At 41.7% G+C, this 25,285-nt stretch overlaps 1 protein-coding gene across 2 annotated transcripts; it reads right to left on the reverse strand.

The window, feature by feature from the left end:
- Positions 1 to 275: 275 nt before the first annotated feature.
- On the reverse strand, positions 276 to 23,726 carry LOC141803192 (uncharacterized). 2 transcript variants are annotated; one of them, XM_074687134.1, is made up of 12 exons: positions 23,483 to 23,726; positions 22,719 to 22,806; positions 11,954 to 12,056; positions 11,753 to 11,856; positions 11,386 to 11,658; positions 11,153 to 11,246; positions 10,916 to 10,983; positions 10,595 to 10,816; positions 10,368 to 10,502; positions 10,219 to 10,281; positions 10,041 to 10,109; positions 276 to 9,938 (listed from the first exon to the last, which is right to left on the reverse strand). In XM_074687134.1, the coding sequence occupies exons 3-12, from the start codon at positions 12,054 to 12,056 to the stop codon at positions 1,554 to 1,556; spliced, it is 9,516 nt and encodes a 3,171-aa protein (XP_074543235.1). In that variant the 5' UTR covers positions 22,719 to 22,806; positions 23,483 to 23,726; the 3' UTR covers positions 276 to 1,553. The 2 variants fall into 2 exon arrangements, with proteins under 2 accessions (XP_074543235.1, XP_074543234.1); XM_074687133.1 differs by having other exon boundaries at positions 11,954 to 12,467.
- Between the last annotated feature and the right edge of the window lie 1,559 nt (positions 23,727 to 25,285).

Below are 25,285 nucleotides of genomic sequence, written 5' to 3' on the forward strand. Positions count from 1 at the left end.
CTCACCCTTTCTCATCCTCACTCAGCTGACACTTTAAAGTTTGAGCCAACTACATTACACTGTAAACCAGGGGAAAAGTTATCACTCACCTTTGTTTTTTCACATTACATGGAAAACATTTTGATTAACTATTAACAGCATGACAGACAACACTGATGTTTAGCATTATATAATTTATTTTCAAAAACAGTTTCACATTTAAATGTCTGGTTTCTTGGTCAAATGTATTTTCAGATACTTCAATTGTGTCTATACATTTTACTTGTCATTTCTCTTTTAAATATGAAAAAGTTACTCAGCATCAAGATTATCAAAACAATTATTTTATTATGCAATTCATCCAATACTTATCAGAAATCCAGACGTTAGTTCTCTCATTGCTGTCGAACTTACATTAACATATCTTTATTTTTTTATCTTTAACTTTTTACATTTTAATGTCATGGACATAAATACTTTGACTACAGTTCATCTGAACGACTCTGGCCGATGACAAAACAAATACATATGTTGCTGTGAATTCAAAAATCTTTTGCTGCTTCATCCACATCCACAGCTCATTGCTGGTGAGGAGGTTGAGGATCACTGCAGCATCTTCCAACAGACAGTTCACCTCAGAGACACAAAGACTCATTTTAAGAACAAAATCATCTGAGCGTGTGCACCATCAGCTAAACTGTCTCTAAACACAGAGTTACATGACCACAATGTTGTAATAGGTTTCAGAGGGACAGAGAGAGAAAACATAAGACTGAAAGACACAAAGGGGGAGGAGGAGACATGGAAAATGACAACAATAACAATAATAACTATTTCTTTTTAAAGCTGTCCTGTCCTGGCAGTCAGGCATGCAGAATGGGGAGTCTGAGCCTTGTGGTGCCAGAACAGATTTGCTCTTACTTCATGTTCACAAACAGTTTTCATCTGAACTGTTGAAAGTGAACTTATGAAGATTTAACACAACTGAACTCAAACATACACTTGAAGAAAATGACAGTTAATGTGCAGCAAGCAAAGACTAACAGCTACAAACACTAACAACTATAACATACATGATTAACTGAAATGCCTGCCTACATGATCAACAACATTAAAAAAAACACCACTTTCCTCTTCCAGTAAGACGCATGATTATTTTAAAGACAATCAAATCATAATTACTATTTACATCTTTAATTACCACTACACAAAATTTACACGACAAATACCGACAATTCAAAACCTCACCATTAATAGATAAATAAATATATAAATATATAAATACAATACACAAATATAGAAAACATGCACAGTGGACCACTAAAATTCCTACATGGCGTTCACTATGTGAGTGGGCAGACTCCAGATAAAAACACAAAACTCCAACCGTGGTGGAAGCAAAAATTTCACACCAAAAAACTACACACCAGTTTCCTCTTTAAACCCTACAGATTAACACAACTAACACCAATATTTGCACCATGGCAGAGCGATGTAGCCGTGTTTGACTCAGAAAATGAACTCACACTGCCACTGTGAATCCTTTGTGTGCCTCCTTTGCCAAACCAACCACACTAATCATCACCTAGACTAAACTCAGCACTAAAAAGCTCCTCTAGCTCACCTACACTGACATCTACCTGCCCCTGATCATCTTTAACTCTAAAACTACACAGAATGCCTTCATGATCACTAAAGTACGTGGGCATCACTGCACATTCCACATCGTACTGTGTTGTTTTAACATAAACATGATCAATCAAAGTCCCCTTCTCTGTGGTTTCCTGTGTTACATGCTGTATAAAACCTTTTGTGCCCATGAATTTACAAATTGATGAGTTTTTCAAAATGTTTTCATTAAAATCTCCCATCACTACAATTGTGTTACTGATTGGATTTAACCAGTCAAGTAACTTCCCCAGATTTTCCTTCAGTACTAAATTTGGATAACATGGTGGACAATAGATCACTGCCAAAACTACGTTTACTTTTGGAAACAGGCACACCAAACACTCCAGATTCAAATCGGGTACCTGCAGAACGTCACAGTCCAATTGGTCTTCACTATATAAACCAACTCCACCATGTTCAAGCTGCTGAAGCTCTAACAATTTGGCGTGACTGCTGCTGCTGCTGTAACACACACCACGAGGACGACTGTGGAAAGTGTAACCATCTATTTGGACACTGTCCAATGAGGACTGTACAGTGAGCCACGTTTCTGTGACAGCAATACAGTTAGGCTGTAAATGCTGTGTGCAAGACATCAGATCCACCAAGTGGCGGCTTAAACTTTGAACGTTCATCAGATACACAGAGAAGCTGGGTGCATCTGATGAAGGCTTCTGCTGTCCAATCAAAAATGGAGGCATGCCCTCCAAGGCCTCTCTGATGGTGGTCTTGCTGAAAATGGCCTTCTCATTAAAATCCCTGATGATCAGTCCCGACAAAGCCCTGACTCGACTAAGTGCTACATACGCCTGCCCGGGTGCAAACACCTTCTTAAAACAGACCACAGCCTGGTCCACCGTCAAACCCTGAACTTTGTGTACCGTACACGCCCACGCTAGCCTGAGAGGAAACTGAACACGCAAACCCCCCCACTTTGTAGCCTTCTCCTGCTCTGGATCAATAGCAGTAGAATCCCTGCATTCTACTGCTGCATGTGCACGCTGTTTCCTCCTCTGTGAGCCAATTTTAGGATCGTCAAATTTAACATAAACTGTTTGAGGAAACTTGTCACTCACATTCTTAAACTCAATGTGAGTGACGGTGCCACATGCTCCATTGACCAGACCATCCCCGACATCTACATTCTTACACAACATGACGCGCGCGTTCCTCGCTAAACACAGCCGCTCTTGCAAACACGTGTCTGATGCTGCTCTATGATGCCCGGCCATCTTTTCCAATTTGCCTGTTTTGCTACTGTTTTGGTAGTCCTGAGCATCAATAGTCACATAATCAGGACACGAGGCAAAGAGCTGCTCCAGGTTGTGCTCAGCTACTTGCATATTTGTCGGGAAAATATGCAAGGCTGAGCTCTCCTCGCCGGTCTCGCGTGACTTTAAAATTTGGACGTCCGTTTCTAAAAGGGGCGTGTCCTTAGAACGCACTCTCAACCTGTTCAACAACTCAGCAAACACGCTATCCTTCTGCCTAACTACCGCTGTGAGCTCCACTACGCTAAAGCTACACCACAGATCCACCCCGATGGGACTGCTATACAGAGGCTTCCCTTTAACAGGAGGCAACTGATAGAAGTCACCAACGGCTATCACGCTCACACCGCCAAAAGGGGAAAAGTCGCCTGTCTGTCTAATCTGCCTCAACCTACCATGGACATAAGCCAGCAGGATGTGATCAACCATACTGATTTCATCAATGATTAGAATTTGGAGGTGACCCAATTCAGCTCTGAGCGAGTTTAGTTTATCTTCACCTAAAGGGGTGTAAGGTAAACTAGCATGTGTTCCAATGCCGAATGTGTGATGAATTGTGGCTGCATTTAAATTGTATGCAGCGATGCCCGTAGGAGCAGTTAACAAAACTGTGACATCGTCTGGTTGATGACATAGTGCTGACAGAAGCCTCCCTGCCTCGTACTGAATGGCCCTGATTAAATGACTCTTCCCCGTTCCTGCTCCTCCTGTTACAAACACCTGCAGAGGCTCTGGGTTTTTGCCCATCACCTTCTGCAAACACCAATGTCTCACTCTGTAGAAAACAGCTAACTGCGTCTCATTCAGAGACCTAACCAAACACAAACCCTCACTGCGAGACATGGTGTTTCTGTTCTTCTCTAACCTAACAACCTGTCTAGCAGCACCCATCAAATCTGGGATGTTCTCTAAACCTTCAGCTAGCTGCTCTCCCTCTATCTCCTCTGCCTGCTGCTGCCTCCTCTCCTCTAAACACTCGATGCGTTCAGCTTCCTGCTCAGGACACAACTCACCCCACACATCCTCATCTACACCACCGAGCAGCTCAGCAATCTCCTGAGCTCGCTCCAAATCCGGACAGTCAAACTCAAATTTGGCCCTATTCTCCTCGACCACAGCCTGCACCGAGTGCACGGAGCCGTCCCTGAACCTGACCTCCCCGACCTCATAGAACTGACTGAAGAACTCAAAGCCCTCAGGTTTGAACTCAGAGTCAGTTCTATAAGGAAGGAACAACTGCAATAGACTCTGAAAATGAGCCTCTTCCTGCTTCTCCAAGTTAAACCGCATGTACCGAACCACGGCAAACTGAGATCGTGTTCTCCTCAGAATGAAGCCCAAATTGTTTTTCAGTTCAATCGCATTTTCTGATTTTTCATTCCTGGAGAGAACACGATACTCAGATGCAAACGTCGCCATACACATGTCGCTAAACACGTCGTCGTCGGGCCTGTTCTTAAACCTGTCCACTATGCTAGTCATCCACATGTCGTCCGAGCGAAGATCATGTGATGACGCCCTTTCCTGCAAAACACTGAGAGGTAAACTCATCTTGACTATGTTGCTCCCTGTCGGCACAAAGACAACCTTTCGGGAGCATTCCCTCAGATGCATGGACGTTAGCCTATACACTGCCTCCTGGGCGCAGACGTCTCTGTGGTGTAAATATACACTCCCCAGCTTCTTCAAGCTTTCTCTAGCAGAGAGATTTCCTTCTTTGGAAGCTTCTTTTTGGGCATTGCTCAATAAAAGGCCAATTTCTCTCTCTGACTTCGTAATGTACGAAATGATGTAAATGACAACTGCGTAGGCGTCAGTGACAAAGCTAAGGTCCATGTTGGCGTTCCAGCACTTCAACAACTTCTTACTGTACTGGTTCACCCAAACACTGTTTACCTCTCTCCTATACACTACCTTCGTCTTCTTTTCTAAACGCCGATACGCCTGCTCGTAGATGTCCTGATTAATGCCCAAACTCGCAAACAACTCATCTACACTCGCAGGAGGCACCTCATTTTCAACAGCTTTCTTAACAGCTGTTAAAATTGCCTCCGCTGTTTCCTTGGGCATCTCGTCGTCGCTGTCGAAACACTTACAGATTGGCATGTTTTTTGAAGCAGCTCTCTCGTCTATGCCATATGCATCTTTCCCGCCACATTTGCACTCTTTTTTATGACAGATAAATGTCCGCTTCGTAGCTGGTTTTGGGAAATTGAAACGACATTTGCTCTTCTTTGACTTTCTACAAGTCTTAGCGTGTCGTTTGGAGTGTGTTTGAACTGATGTCACAATGTCCAATAATGTGTCATCATCAGAGGGCAACTCGCACGAGACGTATTTATCTATGAACGCAACTACCTCCTCATCTGTGTTCTTACCAATTTTGGGGGCGCCCTCGATCCAAAACAAACAGTGAACATGAGGAGAACCGCGCTGCTGAAACTCGACCCTATGAAAGTGATCGGCGATTTTGCCAATTGGTTCAGCGGGAGACATGAGAACTGCTTTCAAAAAACAATGCCATCTGTAATCGAACATCCTCGCAGCTGTCACCGGATTACGACGCAACAACTGACATCTGTCTGCCCACTCCAAATCCTCTACCGTCTGCGATCTGCCTTCCTGCCTCAGGATGCTGGTCAGCAGATTCTGCCAGCGCATATCAGCAGACGAAAATGAACAAAACCACGTCGGTATCCCTAGCTGACGAACACAAGCCATCACTTCCTTCTGAACAGTCTGCCAAAATGCCGGAGTCCCCCTAATTGGTCTCAGGAACTTAAACCCATCATCAAACTCTAACAACTGCTTTAAAGCTTCCTCATCCTTTAACATACCCTGAGTGATTCGCTGAGACCTCTGACCTACTTTACCCTTACGCAACGCCACAGAAACATTAGACACTACCTGATCTAACTCCGACATGTACTGCGCAAAAAAGATGTACTCTACATTACCCGCAAAACGACCGTCCGCATGCATGATCCTATTGTTAAAATAACGCGTAAGCGACAGGTGAGCCGATCGAGTGTCATGGAAGGTCTTATTACCCCGAGGAAACAACACTGGAAAACATTTAGCCTCATTCGTTTGGTCAGAAAGCATCTTCACCGGACAATTTCCCTCTGCAGGCGCAATATTAACTATATCCTCAAAATACTGATCTAATGCTTCCTGACCAATATCAACAGGCATAAGACAAGTGTCCTGAAACATGCAGTGCTGCTGCCTGTCATGTAACATTTCATCTTGTATTATGTCTGAAGCTTCCTCTACATCTCCCTCAACAAACTCAGCCTGTGCTCTAACCTGATCAGCTACCTGAGCACTAACTCCACCCTGCTCTACAACAGCCTGCTCTGAAACAGCCTCTTCTTCACTAGAGTCAGCTTCTTCCCTTTCTTCATCCTCTATCCTGCAAAACTCATTAACCCAGTCCTCATTAAACTCTATATCTGCATAAAGGGCATTGGTCCTCTTTAAATAATCTAGCGCCTGTCTTACACGCAAAGTATCTACAAACTGATACTCGTAATACCCTTTGTATGTCAGTTTACGTTTTAACTTCACCTGTACCAAAGACCCCTCCATACTGGACCGGGGCAACACACGAGTCGACTGCACAATGTCAGCTGGAACACATGTCACAGGTCCATGTACTCCGTTCTGCCCCCCTTTCGGCAGTGCCAACATCTTCATGAACGGTATATGCAACGCTATCAAATGCTGCTCTAAACTATTCAAACATCCCAGTTCAGGAGGAATGGGATCCAGCTCCAGGTTATTGATCCAGCATTCAGCTGGCATCTCACCTTTACTAATCTTACCCTGACAGGAGTGACAAATCCACAGCTCACTTCTAGAAACTGCCAATTGGCACGGCACAACACACTCTTCATGACACTGATGCAGGAAACACTCACTAATACACTCCTCAGCAAGTTCAGCTGTTCTGCTGGTTCTGCTGTAAGCGTCCCTGTCACAACTAACGACCTGATTTCTAAACAACAACCTGTGACAAACACAGCAGACAAAATCAGGTCCATCTTTAACCTGCTCTAAAAACTGATTCATAACAAAACCAAAGTCTTTTGACTGCTCTACCCTATGTTTCCTGCTGGACCTAATACGACCAATAACCCGCCGCCTGTGCTCTAAACTACCGTACTGACGCTTACTAAATTTTCTACTCCTTGCTTTAACTTTCTCCCTAAGCTCTTCACTATCCCTGTATTTAACCAGAATCCTGTCTATAACTTTCTCCCTATGCTCCTCACTATCCCTGTATTTAGCCATAATCCTGTCTATAACTTTCTCCCTATGCTCCTCACTATCCCTGTATTTAGCCATAATCCTGTCTATAACTTTCTCCCTATGCTCCTCACTACCTTGATATTGTGCCCTACCCTTGGATTTAACCTTCTCTCTGTGCTCAAGGTTCTCTTTATACTTCCCTACACTCATTCCTTTAACCTTCTCTCTGTGCTCAGGGTTCTCTTTATACTTCCCTACACTCATTCCTTTAACCTTCTCTCTGTGCTCAGGGTTCTCTTTATACTTCCCTACACTCATTCCTTTAACCTTCTCTCTGTGCTCAGGGTTCTCTTGATACTTCCCTACACTCATTCCTTTAACCTTCTCTCTGTGTGACGCATCTTCACTATACTTTTCAACACTCTTTGACTTTTTCTGTTCTCTAAAAATCACATTATCCTGATATTTCTTTCTAAACCTCATCTGACGTCTCTCACTGAGCAACTTATTTTCTTTCTTCTGACTCCACTCCCTACGGTTGATGTACTTCGATTTTGCAAACCACACACCTGGCTCTGCATCCTCGTCTTCAACATCTAAACCTAAATCTGAAAATTCCATGGCATCACTGCACCAAACTGCTGGTTCCTCCCTACCAACAACACCTTCCTGACATCTAGCCCTAAAACTGTAACCTGAAACCTCACTGACTTTACAATAACCATAACAGCTCTGCAGTCCAGGCTCATAAACACAAACTACATTCTCAAAATGGTTCCCTGAGACATTCTCTAAATAAATGCAATCCGACGACAAACACCTACCGCTACAGCTGTACTTTAGCCAACGACCATCATAAAATGTACAAACACTAACGCCTAACATATCTGCTGTAGCCTGAATTTCCACCTCTGAGGCCCAAGAATTAACACTTGCCATCCTGGACTGCTGAACGTACTCAGCCACTGAAGAGTACTCACTCCTAATCAAACTACAATAATGACTAGCATTCCGCTGGAGATGTTTGCAAACCGCAAGCCTAACCCTACGATGGTGCTTCTGAGAACCACTCACAGCCTGAGAGATGGCTCTGAAAAAGCAGTTACCATCAGCCACGATCCTCTCATTTCTACATGGAACCCCTAACAAACCAACACGCGTGGACGCTGGTCCACCGATCTTCACAAACTCCAAGTTAAAGCTACTGCACACAGTCTTGCAGACATCTACACTGAGAGGACAGAAAGCGAGCTCTGCATTTCTGACGGTTTCTACAAACTCTACATCTAAATTAGCCTCACCAACATCAAAGTGCTTGGATTTTTTCGACACACGAGGCCCAGAAGAAATCTTACGCTTCCCTGCCACTGAGACACTGCTAACTTTGCTAGCTAAAGACACTCCTGACGACGCTGGACTGGCATCTCCACTCACACAAACCTCAGGCTCGCAACTGCCTTCAAAAACATCATCACTGAACCTGCCTTCACTGACTACACTAGACTCTGGTGTTGGAGCAGTGTTCACCTCAGTGACCCGCCTCTCCACGGAAACACCAGACAGCACCGGACTGACATCTGCGTAAGCACTAAGACCAAGCGGAGGGAAATCTTCATCGTACCTAAAACGAAAGCCGGATTGCCTTGATTTCTTCGACCAACAAGTGTCAGAAGAAATGCCCCACTTACTGCCACCAGTAACACTCGGTCCTGCCGGTGAGCCACCGCTCAACACACTGGCATAAGACCGCAAAGAAACGCCTGACAGTGCTGGACTAACATCTGAACTCACACAACGCTCAGACACAACACTACACTCTGGTGCTGGAGCAGCAGTCACCCCTGTGACCCTACCCTCCACAGAAACACCAGGCAGCACTGGACTTGCACCCACATGAACAGTGACGCCACACAGTTCAAAGAGCTTCTCCCTCGAACTGAGACTGTCGGCCAAGCGACAGATGTAGCGGTGCAGGTCATCCAGGCACGCAAAATGCAAAACCACGCTTGTACCGTTAAAGTGTAACAAGCCCTCGTTACCGCGTGAGTGACTGTCCACCACAGCGAACCGTCCATCCTCACAGATGATGGCAGAAGTGTTGCCACACATCGTCAGAAGACATGTGCGGTACTGACCGAAGATCCTGTTTAGTCCGTCACGCAAACTGATGAACACACCGCTGTCGATGTATTCACCCTCGGTCACGCCGACATCCCCGAATGCCGAGTCGCCAAAAACAAAGCGAACCACCGCATCATCAATCATCAACCGCTGAGGCAAATCTGGGACAGAGAGCAGATTTGTCACGTGGTTGAAGATGCCTCGATCGCGCAAATTACTGTACAACTCGTCACCGCAAATCACCGCGCGATCAAGCTGACGTCTGTCCCAGGAAAAAACACTGCTCAGCGTGTGTTTGGCTAAGCTGACCAAAGCTATAGCCATACACTGCTGTCCTCCGTAAAAAAAGCGCTCGTCAGCCTGATGAAACGACCCGCGCACAACCCTGACTGGCCTCCCAGCTCTGCTAGCCTCTGCTGCTACATCACTACTGTCACAATCTAACCCAGCATCAGAAACACAAGCAGAAGAAAAAAAGTGGTCCTTAGCTTTGCTGATCTTCTGGGGCCTCTGGGTTCCCTCGCGGACAGCAGGGCACGGCGCAGCCACCTCCTCCGCGACGACCTGCGACACCTCGGACTCCAGCGATGTCTCCTCCACGACGACCTCCGGGACCACGGACTCCTGGGCTGCTGCCTCCGCCTGACACAAATCAAAAATTCAGTTTAACTGGATGACAAACCAGGTGGAAAAATGCAGGTGGAAAAACAATAAGTCACATAATATGTTTAAACAAAAACACACCTGGCGCTGGACCGGACTGGGGCCGGAGGCAGACTCGGTCACCTGGGCAGGTGAAGGTGTTGCCGCCACCTATAAAGAACAGGAAAACAAAAAAAATCAAGATGCAACTCTTATCAAAACATATCACACTGCATTGGTCACTCTTCAAAACCAGCAAAAACAAAAACAAAAACCACACCTGCCGCTTTCCTCCACTGCGCTTCTTGGCAACACCTCGTGGCCGACGCTTCGCACGCGAAGCCTAGAGGAAGAAAAACAAACCTTTATAACAGCTGTTAACCACTTGTGTTATCAACTATTTGGTCATATGGCTTGTGTGCACTTTACCTGGCCAGCTGGTGGCTCAGCGATGCAGCCGGAGCCAGAAGAAGGACTGACCTTCTCCATAGCATCCAACATGTCACCGCTGAACCACACAGGGTTGGGCGGGATGACAGGCCGAACCACAGCAGGTGTTCCGGCCTTCAAAACAAAAAACAAACATTGTTTTAAAAAAAACTTAACATGCAGGCTTTGCACAAACTTCTACACACTCGATCAGAAAAACACTTTACCTTGTCCTCCTTTCCAACCACAGTCCACTCCCAGGGGTCGCTGTGACGGATCACGGGGAGGTGACCTGTCACAACTAGCCTGGGAGACACCGTGGCACGCGGCGATGTCCGGCGGGACACCGCGGGCGTGGGCGAGGGCGGACGCTGGGTCAGCTGCTGGACAGCAGCGTTCCACAGCAGATCCACCAGCACAGGGGTCCCATCGGTGTCGCTGAGGTGCACCTGAAAAACAGTCAGACACACCAGACATTTCACCTTGTTAGTTGGATGTTTTCTTTAGTGTCACATAAAGTGTCTTGTAAAAATTAGGACAATACTTACGCCGTCGGGGCACCACAGCTCCAACCGATGGAGGGGGAGGTGCTCAGCCACAGACACGTAAGGGAAACCTGAAATAAGTGTCACAAACCACACACAAAAAAATACTTAAATACTTGAAGTAAACATTAACGCATGCATTTACATGTAAATGTTCATCCATGCATGCCGTCACAGTTTTTTAGCACATATGAAATTCTCAAATCTCCGATTTTGCAGAAAAACTCGATTGAAACGTACCCATGCGTGCTGCGACTCGGTGGAATTCCTGACGCAGCGCCAACTGCAGGCCCGGGTGGATGTTCAGGCGTGGAGGGAAGTCCAGCACGAACACCTTACAGAAAAAAAACCTTTGTCAGCAGATCGCATTCATTTCTCTAAAATAAGTGCATGACAATTCAAAGGCTGCTCACAACAGCTTTGCTGACACAAAACCAAACGGTTAGCAACAAAAACTTAACACAAACACACACCTTGGGCCAGCGGCTGGCGATGGAGGTCAGGAGAGCACCGAAGTCCAACGCTGCCTCACCAACCGTCCGGCTGGCCGTGAGGTTGTTGCTCGGGGCGAGCACGCAGACGGCGTCGGGGGTCCACGGGACGTCTGCGTGCAGGGCCTCTGTCCTCAGCTCGGCTGCCGATGCACCTGGAACAGACAGAAAAGCAAAGGACAGAGAACCTACCGGCATGGGCACGAAGCCGTCCACCATGGCCCGGAGGTGGGAGTCTCCGACAACGAACACCAGCTGCAAAAACACAGACGTTCTTTAACAACTGAGAAACCTGCCAACAGTCACCTTACTCGCTGCAATTTTTCGATGAATTAAACAAAAATCATACCTTCTGGTCCGGACGATGCGCTGGAGTGACCAACTTGCGGCTCCGGTGGGTCAGTGCAGAGGTTGGCCATCTCCGCGTTCGGTGGCGGTACCCGGTACCGCGCCCTGTTTAATGGACATTGAAGTTTGTCAGAACATTATTAAGGGACATTACATCCAAACCATATCAGTGAACATTCTGAAATGAAAGTTTGACACATACGAGCAACGAACTCGGGGACAGGCTCGAGGGCAGTCCAGGGGTGGTCCTCTGCCCTCTTCCTCTTCAAGGCCAACGCCCTCCGATGGCCTTTCGCTCTCGGCATCTGAACAGGAAGATTAAAGAGAAATTTTTGAGTCCACGCTCACAGAGAAAACACCAGTCAATCTGTGCCAATCATACTCACAAGGCTTCACATAGCAACGCTTCACCTAACATTACAATGTAGAAATGTTTTAACTCACCTTGGCTGAGGGCAAGTGTGTGTGTGTGTCTGTGTGTGTGAGTGTGTGACTGTGTGTGTCTGTGTGTGTCTGCTTGAGTGAATGTGTATAAAATCAATTAAAGTGTGTGCAGATTAGCAGTTACTCTAGGTGTGTGTCGGTTTAAAGAGATGTTTAAGTGTCAAGATGTGTGTGTCCTGGATCAAAAGATCGCAGAAATGCAGCAGTCTCAGTCGCAGTCAGTCTCCAAAGCACAGGTGAGCACAGGGAAGCAAATCACACAGCCAAGGAATCTGCAAATTAATACCATTTAAGAGTAATCGAGATAATTGTAGGAGAAAAAAGCAACAAAAAGTGTATGCAAAATGTATTAAAACATGCACCAAAAAGCACAGGACAGTACTGAAGGAAAAAAGCCACACAAATGCATGCACATGTAATCTATGCATTAAGATCATGCCAGGAAAACCACACAACACAACTTTAAAATGTCCTAAACAATCACTTTATTCACTCACACATTATGGATCTATAACCCTCACAAAATGCCAGTCGGCTCTTGCCTGCTAACCAGGACAGATACACAACTGATTAACAGCTTAAACTAAGATTAAAACATTGGCAGACAAACCTCACACATACTCTCACACAACAATAAGTCTTTTCTCTCAGCAAAAAAGGAGCAAAAAGATACAGCTAACGTTGCTATCAAGAAGCTTTCACAGAAAAAAAAGGCTGAAACAGCACAGCTATAACTTTAAAGCACATATCAAACCAAGTAATAATCTTCAAAATGTATTCAAAATGCAGCAAAAAAGCACAGAAGAGAATAAGATCACGCAGCTGAGAATTTTGCAAATCAATACCATTGAAGATTAATCAAGTTTATTGTGGGAAAATAAAAAGCTACAAAAAATGCCAATCTAGTCTAAACATTTAGATCAAGCCAGGAATGCCACAAAACACAACTTTAAAGGACCAAAACAAGCACTTCAATCACTCACACATTATGTATTTTTAACCCTCACAAATTGCCATGAAGATCTGGCCTGCTTACCAGGACAGATACACAACTGATTAACAGCTTAAACTAAGATGAACAACATTGGAAGACAAACCTCACACACACTCTCAAACAATATGTATTTTTTTTTATCAGAAATACCCAAAAAGAGGAAGAGCTACATAATGTGGCTGACAAGTAGCTAACACAGGAAAAAAGGCAGACACAGCGTAGCTATATATCTACAACCTTAAAGCACATATCACACCAAGTAATAGTTTTTCAACATATATATTTAAAATGCATCAACAAAGCACAGGAGAGCATTGGAGCACACAGCCAAGGAATTTTCAAATACCATTTAAGAGTAATCAAGATAATTTTGGGGGGGAAAAAGCCACAAAAAATGCACGCAAACCTTATCTACACATTTAGATCATGCCAGGAATCCCACAAAACACAACTTTAAAGGACCCAAACAATCACTTTTATCACTCACACATTATGGATCTTTAACCCTCACAAAATGCCAGTAAGCTCTGGCCTGCTTACCAGAACACACACACAACAGATTAACAGCTTAAACTAAGATGAACAAGCCACATAATGTGGCTAACACGTGGCTTTCACAGAAAAAAAAGCCAACATAGTATAGCTATATCTACAACCTGAAAGCACATATCAAACCAGGTCATAATCTTCAAAATATATTCAAAATGCATCAAAAAGCACAATAGAGCATAAGATCACAAGGCCAAGAAATTTGCTAATCACTACCATTTAAAAGTAAGCAAGATTATAGTGGGAGAATAAAAAGCCACAAAACACAACATTAAAGCACCCAAACAATCACTATCATCACTCACACATAATGGATCTTTAACCCTTACAAAATGCCAGTGAGCTCTGGCCTGCTAACCAGGAAGGATACACAACTGGTTAACAGCTTAAACTAAGATGAACAAGCTACATAATTTGGCCAACAAGTAGCTATCACAGGGAAAAAGGCTGGAGTGGAATAGCTATATCTAAAACCTTAAAGCACATATCACACCAATAAATTACCTTCAACATATATTTAAAATGCACCAAAAAGCACAGGAGAGTACTGAAAAGCACAAATTTAGGGAAATCATCAAATCAATTCCATTTAAGAGTAAGCAAGATTATAGTAGGAGAAAAAGACCATCAAAAATGCATGCACATGTTATCTACACATTATAAGCATGCCAGGAATGCAACAAAACACAACTTTAAAAGTCCCAAACAATCACTTTAATCACTCACACATTATGGCTCTATAACCCTCACAAAATGCCACTAAGCTCTGGCCTGCTAACCAGGACAGATACACAACTAATCAACAACTTGGACAAACAACAACATAGGCAGACAAACCTCACACACACAATAAGTCTTTTCTCTCAGCATGACCCAAAAAAGGAGAAAAAAGCTACAGCTAACATGGCTAACAAGTAGCTTTCACAGAAAAAAAAGGCTGACGCAGATTAGCTATATCTAAAACCTTTAAGCACATATCACACCAAGTAATAATCTTCAAAATAAATTCAAGATGCACCAAAAAAGCTCAGGAGAGTACAGTAGAGCGCACAGCTAAGGAATCTTTGAAAGATACCATTAAAGAGTAATCAAGATTATTGTAGGAAAATAAAAAGCCATCAAAAATGCCAATTTAATCTACACATTAAGATCAAGCCAGGAATGCCACAAAACACAACTTTAAAAGTCCTAAACAATCACTTTAATCACTCACACATTATGGATCTATAACCCTCACAAAATGCCAGTCGGCTCTCGCCTGCTAACCAGGACAGATACACAACTGATCAACAACTTGAACAACATAGGCAGACAAACCTCACACACACAATAAGTCTTTTCTCTCAGCATGACCCAAAAAAGGAGAAAAAAGCTACAGCTAACATGGCTAACAAGTAGCTTTCACAGCAAAAAAAAGGCTGACGCAGCATAGCTATATCTAAAACCTTAAAGCACATATCACACCAAGTAATATTCTTTAAAATGAATTCAAGATGCACCAAAAAAGCTCAGGAGAGTACAGTAGAGCGCACAGCTAAGGAATCTTCAAACAATACCATTAAAGAGTACTCAGGATTATTGTAGGAAAATAAAAAGCCATCAAAAATGCCAATTTAATCTACACATTAAGATCAAGCCAGGAATGCCACAAAACACAACTTTAAAAGTCCTAAACAATCACTTTAATCACTCACACATCATGGATCAAAACTTCAACAAAATGCCAGTAAGCTCTGGCCTGCTAACCAGGACAGATACACATCTGATCAACAGCTCAAGCTAAGATTTAAAACAAAGGCAGACAAACCTCACACACACACAATCACACAATAAGTCTTTTCTCTCAGCATGACCCAAACAAGGAGCAAAAAGCTACAGCTAACGTGGCTAACAAGAAGCTAACACAAGGAAAAAGGCAAACACATCATAGCTTTGTCTCAAACCTAAAAGCACATATCACACTTAGTAATAATATTCAATACGATTCAAAATGCCGCAATAAAAACCACAGGAGAGCATAAGATCACACAGCCAAGAAATTTGAAAATTAATACCATTTAAGAGTAATCAAGATTATAGTAGAAGAAAAAAAGCCATCAAAAAGTGCATGAACATGTAATCAATATGTATCTTTTATCAGAATTACCCAAAAAAAAGAGCAAAAATATATAGGTAACGTGGCTTACAAGTAGCTTTCACAGAAAAAAAAAAGTCTGACACAGCGCAGCTATATCTATAACCTTAAAGCACATATCACACCAAGTAATAACCTTCAAAATGCACCAAAAAAAGCACAGGACAGTATAAGATCATACAGCAAAGACATTTTAAATCAATACTATTTCGGAGTAATCAAGATTATTGTGAGCAATAAAAAGCCACAAAAATGCATGCAAATGTAATCTACACATTTAGATCATGCCAGGAATGCCACAAAACACAACTTTAAAAGTCCTAAACAATCACTTCAATCACTCACACATTATGGATCTATAACCCTCACAAAATGCCAGTCAGCTCTCGCCTGCTAACCAGGACGGATACACAACTGATCAACAGCTCAAGCTAAGATTTAAAAAAAAGGCAGAAAAACCTCAAACACAGTCACACAATAAGTCTTTTCTCTCAGCATGACCCAAAAAAGGAGCAAAAACTACAGCTAACGTGGCTAACAAGTAGCTATCACAGGGAAAAAGGCTGGCGTGGAATAGCTATATCTTAAACATTAAGGCACATATCACACCAAGTAATAACCTTCAACATATATTTAAAATGCACCAAAAAGCACAGGAGAGTACTGAAGAGCTCACAGCTAAGGAATCTCCAAATCAATTCCATTTAAGAGTAGGCAAGATTATAGTAGGAGAAAAAAGCCATCAAAAATGCATGCAAATCTAATCTACACATCAAAAGCATGCCAGGAATGCCACAAAACACAACTTTAAAAGTCCTAAACAATCACTTTAATCACTCACACATCATGGATCAAAACTTCAACAAAATGCCAGTAAGCTCTGGCCTGCTAACCAGGACAGATACACATCTGATCAACAGCTCAAGCTAAGATTTAAAACAAAGGCTGACAAAACCTCTCAAACACACTCACACAATAAGTCTTTTCTCTCAGCATGACTTAAAAAATCAGCCAAAAGCTCCAGCTAACGTGGCTAACAAGAAGCTAACACAGGGAAAAAGGCAGACACATCATAGCTTTGTCTTAAACCTAAAAGCACATATCACACTTAGAAATAATCTTCAAAATGTTTTTTAAAATGCACCAATCAAAAGCACAGGAGAGCATAAGATCACACAGCCAAGAAATTTGCAAATCAATACCATTTAAGAGTAACCAAGATTATAGCAGAAGAAAAAAAAGCCATCAAAAATGCATGCACATGTAATCAAAATGTATCTTTAATCAGAACTACCCAAAAAAGAGCAAAAATATAAAGGCAACATGGCTAACAAGTAGCTTTTACAGAAAAAAAAGGCTGACACAGCGCAGCTATATCTAAAACCCTAAAGCACATATCACACCAAGTAAATAACCTTCAAAATGCACCAAAAAAAGCACAGGACAGTATAAGATCACACAGCAAAGAAATTTTCAAATCAATACTATTTCAGAGTAATCAAGATTATTATGATAAAGAGCCACAAAAAATGCATGCATATGTCATCTACACAATAAGATCATGCCAGGAATGCCACAAAGCACAACTTTAGAAGAACCAAACAATCATTTAGATCACACACACACATTATGGATCTATAACCCTCACAAAATGCCAGTATGCTCTGGCCTGCTAACCAGGACGGATACACAACTGATCAACAGCTCAAGTTAAGATTTAAAACAAAGGCAGAAAAACCTCACACACACACTCACACAATAAGTCTTTTCTCTTAGCATGACCCAAAAAAGGAGCAAAAAGCTACAGCTGACATGGCTAACAAGTAGCTTTCACAGGGAAAAAGGCTGACATGGAATAGCTTCATCTAAAATTCTAAAGCACATATAACACCAAGTAATAACCTTCAATATATATTTAAAATGCACCAAAAAGCACAGGAGAGTATTGAAGAGCATGCAGCTAAGGAATCTCAAAAACAATATCATTTAAGAGTAAGATAATAGTAGGAAAAAAAAAAGCCATCAAGATGCATGCAAATCTAATCTACACATTATAAGCATGCCAGGAATGCCACAAAACACAACTTTAAAAGTCCCAAACAATCACTTTAATCACTCACACATTATGGCTCTTTAACCCTCACGAAATGCCAGTTAGCTCTGGCCTGCTAATCAGGACAGATACACAACTGATCAACAGCTCAAGCTAAGATTTAAAACAAAGGCAGAAAAACCTCACACACACACTTACACAATAAGTCTATTCTCTCAGCATGACCCAAACAAGGAGAAAAAAGCTACAGCTAACGTGGCTAACAAGTAGCTTTCACAAAAAAAAAAGGCTGACACAGCGCAGCTATATCTAAAACCTTAAAGCACATATCACACCAAGTAATAATCTTCAAAATGTATTCAAAATGCCCCAATAAAAACCACAGGAGAGCATAAGATCACACAGCTAAGGAATCTTCAAATCAATACTATTTAAGAGTAATCAAGATTATTGTGGGAGAAAAAAAAGCCACAAAAACAGCATGCTGTCATTTTCTAAACACAAATGCTGAATGTTGAATTTTAGAGCCCATAACCTCTTACCCTAAGGGCAACAGTCCTATTAATGACCTCTGTTCACTGAATAAAAATGTGAAAATGCAGGACAAAGAAGACAATACTTCCACATTTAAAATTTTTAAGTTTGAATGTAAACAAACAGAGCCCTAGCCTGCCCTCTGAGGGTTCCACTTCTATTTGGAACCTCTGACAAGAGTTCCGGAAGCCTAAGCTCAAACCCTTATGACATATTTATTTCACAACTTTGAAAGTAAACAGGCACAACAAAGAAGAAGGTTTCCATGGTGACAAATCATTGACTATTCATTTATTTGTTTATTAGAACTATCATTAATAATTTATATTAATATCAACTTGTTATTTCATATTTCAATATCCTGTGTTCACTCATTAAAAACATTTTTCCTACTGTTAAACAAGACTACAACACTACAGGAATATTAAAGCCACAAAAACAGCATGCTGTCATCATTTTCTAAACACAAATGCTGAATGTTTAAATTCAGAGCCCATATCCTCTTACCCTAAGAGCAACAGTCCTATTTATGACCTCTGTTCACTGAATAAGGACACTGCATAGCCATATCTATAACCTTTAAGCACATATCACACCAAGAAATAATCTTCAAAATGTTTTCAAAATGCACCAAAAATGTTTTATAGTGTCTAAAATACATATATTTAATTTATTTAGAAGCCAATCATTGTACATGGAGGTAACAAGCATTTGTCTCAGTATTACAGAAAAGCAACACACCAACCAACCAAGTAAAACTCATAAAAATCTTGTTATATTCACCAAAAAAGTACCAAAGTATCTTAAATATATATCTAAATTGTGTTAAGGGCAGACTATCTAGCATTTCTTTCCATATTAAACAAAACCAAGCACTGAGCAGGCCAAGGCTGGCACACCATGGTGGCTAACTAGTAGCTATGACACAGCATTATTATAGCTAAACCCACAAAGCAAATATCACACCAAGCAATACTCTCCAAAATGCACCAAAAATGTTTCATTGCATCTAAAATTCATATATTTGATTAGTTTAGAAGCCAATTATTGTACTTGGGTTTAGGAATATCAAACATTTGTCTTAATATAACAGAGCAGGCTAACGTGGCTAACACAAAGCAATTATTGAACAAAGGCCGAGCTTACATTAGCATATGTATGCACACAACTTTTGCCAACCGAGTAAAAGCCATCAAAATGTATTCAAAATGTACCAAAAATGTGCAATTCTTTCATCAATATATATATTTTATTTGTTTAAAGGGTAACCACTGCACCATGATCAAAGTTCATCGAGTATTTGTGTTAACATGACACGAAAGACAGCACAGAGTAGCTAGCGTGCTAACACAAAGGCTGAATGCAGATCAAAGGCTGAGATTTCCATAACATTAGCATTCGTTTAGCGTCGGAGCACCAACCACAAATGCTAACTAAAAGTCATCAAAATGTTCTTCAAATTCACCACAAATGAAACATAATATCTTACATATATAAAACTTATTTAATTATGTTGAAATGCTGATCCAGCATTTCAACATATTGTTATCCTGTGACTTTATTCCACTTCTTCTTCTTCTTCTTCTTCTTCTTATTCTTCCGTACGTTTTTTGGACCTTTTCACAACCTTCAAATTTTGTCCGATTTTCACCGTTCAACTTTTAAACTATTCAGCTTGTTTAGGACATGTGTGCTATATATTTTCACTTTTCTAACTATTAAACTTTTTGATTTATTCAGCTTTTTCCAAAAAAATTTCTCTATGTTAAACAGATGGGAAATTTCAGCTCCTCTGACTAAAATCTCCTTCAACTTTAACAAGCTCTAACTTCAGCTTACTCCCACTTACAGACTTCATTTTTGCTTTAAAATGTTCACTGATCTTTCCACTACTGATAGCTGTAATAACTTTTTTAATATCTTCAACTGTTTTCGAGATTTCACTGTCTAAGCGACACAAACTCCTCACTCTTTTCACCTCTCCTCCAGCTCTCAGAGTGCGGAATGTTTTCACTTTGACTGAGAGAAGCAGCTGCTGCTACTGAAAAAAACTGCCGATTAACCTGCCATAAAATTCTCAAACTTGACTCAAATCAAACAAAAAAGGCATCAAAATGTTCCCTGAGTCCTCCTGCTTCTAACAAAGGTGATATTTAAGCAAAAGATTGTACCATTTGGACAGTATGCAGCCAACTGTCGACCTAACTCAGCTTTTGCTCCTATGTAATACTATGGGACTTTGATCAAACATTTCTGGTCAGAACCATTTTGAGGCCCTTTTTGAAACTGCCACCGTCCTCTCTCTTCTACATCTATCTGTACAAAAATTGTACTGACATGTTCCCCAAAGCTTTGGCTTTCATAGGATGTGCTCGCTTTTTACAAATCTCACTCTGTTACTAAACTGTGACAGAAGATTCAGAGGGTGTCCCAGCAGAAATCCCAGAGCTTTCTGTTGAAGGAGTAGGGTTCCTAACATCTGTTACTCGTTATGATTTAAGTAGTGATCACCATGGCAACAGCTGATCTCTGCTGGGTGTCACAGGACATGCAGATACAGTCTACCACACACACACACAGGACACACAAGTTTGCACTGTTTGGGCATTTTAAAGACTTTGGCACCATTTCCAAAGTCCTCCATCAATCTTCTCACCCCTGTATGGATCCACAGCTCCTTTTTACTGCATCTTCTTCTACTTATATCACAAAATGCTGTAGGCTTCACATCTCTACCCTCTTTACTTTTGAATGATTAACACACACACACACACACACACACAAATATTTTACTATCAAAAACAGAGACAAGGCGACAGAGGATTCAAACATGACATCCTTTCATCACACACAGCTGTTAACAGGAAGTAATCAAAGCATCCAGGAACAAAGACACACATGTACTTCAGTTACTTATTATACCATACCTCCCCCTTTGTCTTAATCTACATGCTCCACTATTCATACAGCTTTTTCCCACACCTTATAATTCTCAAACTGCTGGTTTTTCTTCTATTACTAGTGCTTCATTAATCTCTGTACTGTTTTTCCCCTATTTCTTCTACTTCTTCTCTCCATTCCACATTTTCAGCTCTACTTCACATCATAACCCCCTTTTTTAACTTTTAAATGATTAAACTTTATTTAAAACATTTTACCATCAAAAATAGAGACTGAAATAATCTTCTGATCCCCTGCAAGTCCTTCAACTTCAACTGCTTCTACTTTTTGCAGACTTTGACTCGAGACTCTGTTCACACATTAAACTGGTCCTATTCTCTTCATCTCATTTACACATTAGTCATAGATTTCTGCTTTCTTCTTCATTTTTGAGATTTCACTGTTCGGTTTCTCTCTTTTTATTTATTTATTTATTTTAACTTTTAAAGGCTGATTTACATTTCCACTGTATCCACTTTCTTAATCCACTCATTGTATAAACCTCATTTCGCTTACCATTTTTTCTTTCCTTTATTTTACATTTTCAGCTTTTTCCACTTTTATTCAAACTTTTCCAGCTTCAGCATTTCAACGCATTTGCTGCAAGGAAATGCAACTTCTCTAGTTTAGGACAATTATCGTCTTTGGGGCAAAGACTACCGAGCATTTCTCTCAACAGGACACAAAACCACACACGGAGCAGGCCTCGCTAGCGGGCTAACAGAACAAAGGCTGAGATTTCCATAACATTGGCATACGTCTAGCGTCGGAGCACCACCCACAAATGCTGACTAAAAGTCATCAAAATGTTCTTCAAATTCACCACAAATGTAACATAATATCTTACATATATAAAACTTATTTAATTTAGGGCAATTATCGTCTTTGGAGTAAAGACTACAGAGCATTTCTCTCAACAGGACACAAAACCACACACGGAGCAGGCCTCGCTAGCGGGCTAACAGAACAAAGGCTGAGATTTCCATAACATTAGCATACGTCTAGCATTGAAGCACCACCCACAAATGCTGATAAAAAGTCATCGTAATGTACTCAAAATGCGCGAAAAATGTATCACACCATCTTAATTATGTACATCTTATTTGATAGAAAGGCTTACATCGTTTCACTATCAAAGTAGTTCAGAAAACACACCTCACAGAAGCTTCTAGAAAGTTTTCAATCTCACCGCAGAGCAGCAAAATCTTACTTATACCTGATATCGTTCTTTCATTTCACCTTAAACCACGTTTAACATTTCTCAGGTTCAACACAACATATGCTTACATCAAATTAAGAGACAACGAAATGGGTCTTACCTCCAGAGTCTGTGAGAAGAACGAGACGACGCCAGATCGATCATTTTATACCCCGCTGGTACCTCACGTCACTCTGACGTACATCCCCCTTCGGCAGAAGACGCAGCAGAGAATGCTACCATTAGCTGTGCATTCTAATCACATTGACATTGAATGATACCACACAAAACGTTATTGAACATAACCGAATCGTTTAATCATGCATTTAACGCAACTGTAGTGTTTTTAACGTCTTTAGAGTCAGCTATAACGAATAACAAAGCACCACATCTACAGTATTTGTCCAAGAGTCACCAGTTATAAGGTCGCGATTAACTCCAAAATACTGGGTTGCTCGGTAGCCGTTAAAACTTGATCAACGTTGCCTCTGTTGTGAAGTACAATCTCTGGTAACTCACCACGAAACAACCGTACATTTTGATGCTGCTACCAGGTTGAATTTATTGTTTAAAAATGCCAACTCGTCTCAATGAATGCAGATAAATGCAGCAAAATACGTGCGCATCTTTATGATATGTAGACTGATAATCTCCCTTTAAATGCAGAAGCTTGTATAGTCTTGCATTACACCACAATTATATTTCCCACCCCTTTTCTACAATAAATTGCTTGTAGCTAAGTGAGCAACAGACGTTTAGCTTCTGTTAGCTTCTGTTAGCTACACGGTCCAACTTGCCTTTCACGTTCAAAAATACTGCTGATAACTAAGATGACAGGTAGTAAAATAAACAGTACTGAAGCCTAGAAACTTTAATTTACCGTACCTGTTCAAACCACAGACGGAATCCGTTGTTTGAGAGCTCCCGACGTTAGCGCTCTCTCCTGGCTTGTCCCCTGTTTGAATCAGTCTAATCCACTTCATGTCATCTTGCGGGATCTCTGGGGATACGGTGAATCCTCTCCCTCCTCCCATGTGCTGGAGCAAAGCAGCTGTGTACAATAAGTTGACCGACCGACAGAGAAACAGACTCATATCTTCCTCTGCATCCGCTCGTGTTTTGGTGAGATCAGCTGTTGACCAGGCCGTATACTGTTGACAGGTCGCGTGACGTCATCCCCCGCCGCTCCACTGATCCCCGCGGATGTTTTACAAACCGCGTACGACAGTAGCAGTGCCTGCTATTTTGCCCCAAATTCAGTATTTGTTAGGCAGAATGGTAAAAGTTGTAAAATCTACTGTATACATCCCAGGATGTCCCACTGATACTAGAGAACGTTTCTATCTGTGTCTGCATCTGACCGGTGTTCTTGGAATACAGTTCCCACAATGCACGGCGCTAACGCTGGTGGCAAGTATTACTCAATTACCGCCATCTACTGGAATGAGTTGCCATGATAAATACAACACAGTCCTTGAAATACAAGGGAAGTAATGCAAAGACTGGTAAATCCTGTAACTTTCATTTGTAAAACAGGTGTTTAATTGTACTAATTTATTAAAGCCCATATAAACCAATGAATACTCGTTTTAACCATACGTGAATGATATAGAAATGTTTATTTTTCCACCAGCTGTAAAAATAAAAAGTCAATCCCTTCCACATTGTAATTTTGAGTGTAAGATTAAAAAGTCAAATATGATGATTCTACTGTGATATGATAAACAAAATAAATAGGATGTTGACATCTGCCCATAATTTTTTAGTACATTAATAATAATGCAAGAAAACAAAAAAAAAAAAATATTTTTCTCTTTTTTGTAAAAAAAATCAATCACTTAAAGTGTTGCTTACCAGACCTCTCTGGACACACTAAAATGGCCACCACAGCCAGTACATTTTTTACCCTTACTACACCCTTTTGACGTTCTCCCATCGCTTATTACACCCCCAAGCATGTTCAGAAATCCACCAAAATTGGCACACACATTATTTGCGTCCAAAAAAAGAGAAAAAATACCAAACATGAACATGAACCAAACCTGACCCCAAACATCCCATAAAATGCTGTCTAGCGCCACCTAGGCACACTAAAACGGCCATAGCGGCCAGTAGGAATGTCGTAGAGAGATGAAACCAACACCAAAATGTTCGTCTCATTGAGACACACAGTATGACAGACTGTGAGGGGACAGGAGCCGGCATGAGCCCCGAGGACCCGTCTAACGCTGCTTGCAGCTTTAATTAGGGTCCTCGGCCTGAGCCAGGGCACCTTCTAGCAGGGCTAGAAGGTGCCCTCGGCCGAAGGCCGAGGGCACTATTGTTCCTGCTGCGTTTCTTTTTTTTTCTTATTATACCACCCGCCCCGAGAACGCAAATTACACCCCCTAAACATATTCAAAAACTCACCAAAATTGGCACGCATATCAGGATCGCGTGAAATTGCGATTTGATACCAAACATGACCCCCGACATCCCATAATAATCTCCATAGAGCCAAAAAACCCAAAAAACACACTTCAACGGCCCTAGCTCAGGCCAGGAATGTCGCAGAGAGATGAAACCAACACCAAAACGTTCAGCTCATCGAGACGCACAAAAAATATAGGAGGTATTTTCGCGTAGCTCCAACAGGAAGCCGGCAATTTGCCCGCCAAAATAAGAGTTTTCTGAAATTTAAGCCTCTCT

Source organism: Halichoeres trimaculatus, unplaced genomic scaffold (genome assembly GCF_033239565.1).
Source record: "Halichoeres trimaculatus isolate MK-OKI-2021-1 unplaced genomic scaffold, fHalTri1.1 fHalTri1_scaffold_14, whole genome shotgun sequence".
Lineage (NCBI taxonomy): Eukaryota > Metazoa > Chordata > Actinopteri > Labriformes > Labridae > Halichoeres > Halichoeres trimaculatus.

What these genes read in the sequence shown, in the direction of transcription:
- LOC141803192 (XM_074687134.1), bottom strand. Translation starts at nt 12,056, where the DNA reads ATGCCGAGAGCGAAAGGCCATCGGAGGGCGTTGGCCTTGAAGAGGAAG. An exon ending in AGCTGTGGTGCCCCGACGGC is followed by an intron (nt 10,817 to 10,915) that starts GTAAGTATTGTC and finishes ACTGTTTTTCAG; the next exon opens with GTGCACCTCAGCGACACCGA. An exon ending in CTGAGCCACCAGCTGGCCAG is followed by an intron (nt 10,282 to 10,367) that starts GTAAAGTGCACA and finishes TTCTTCCTCTAG; the next exon opens with GCTTCGCGTGCGAAGCGTCG.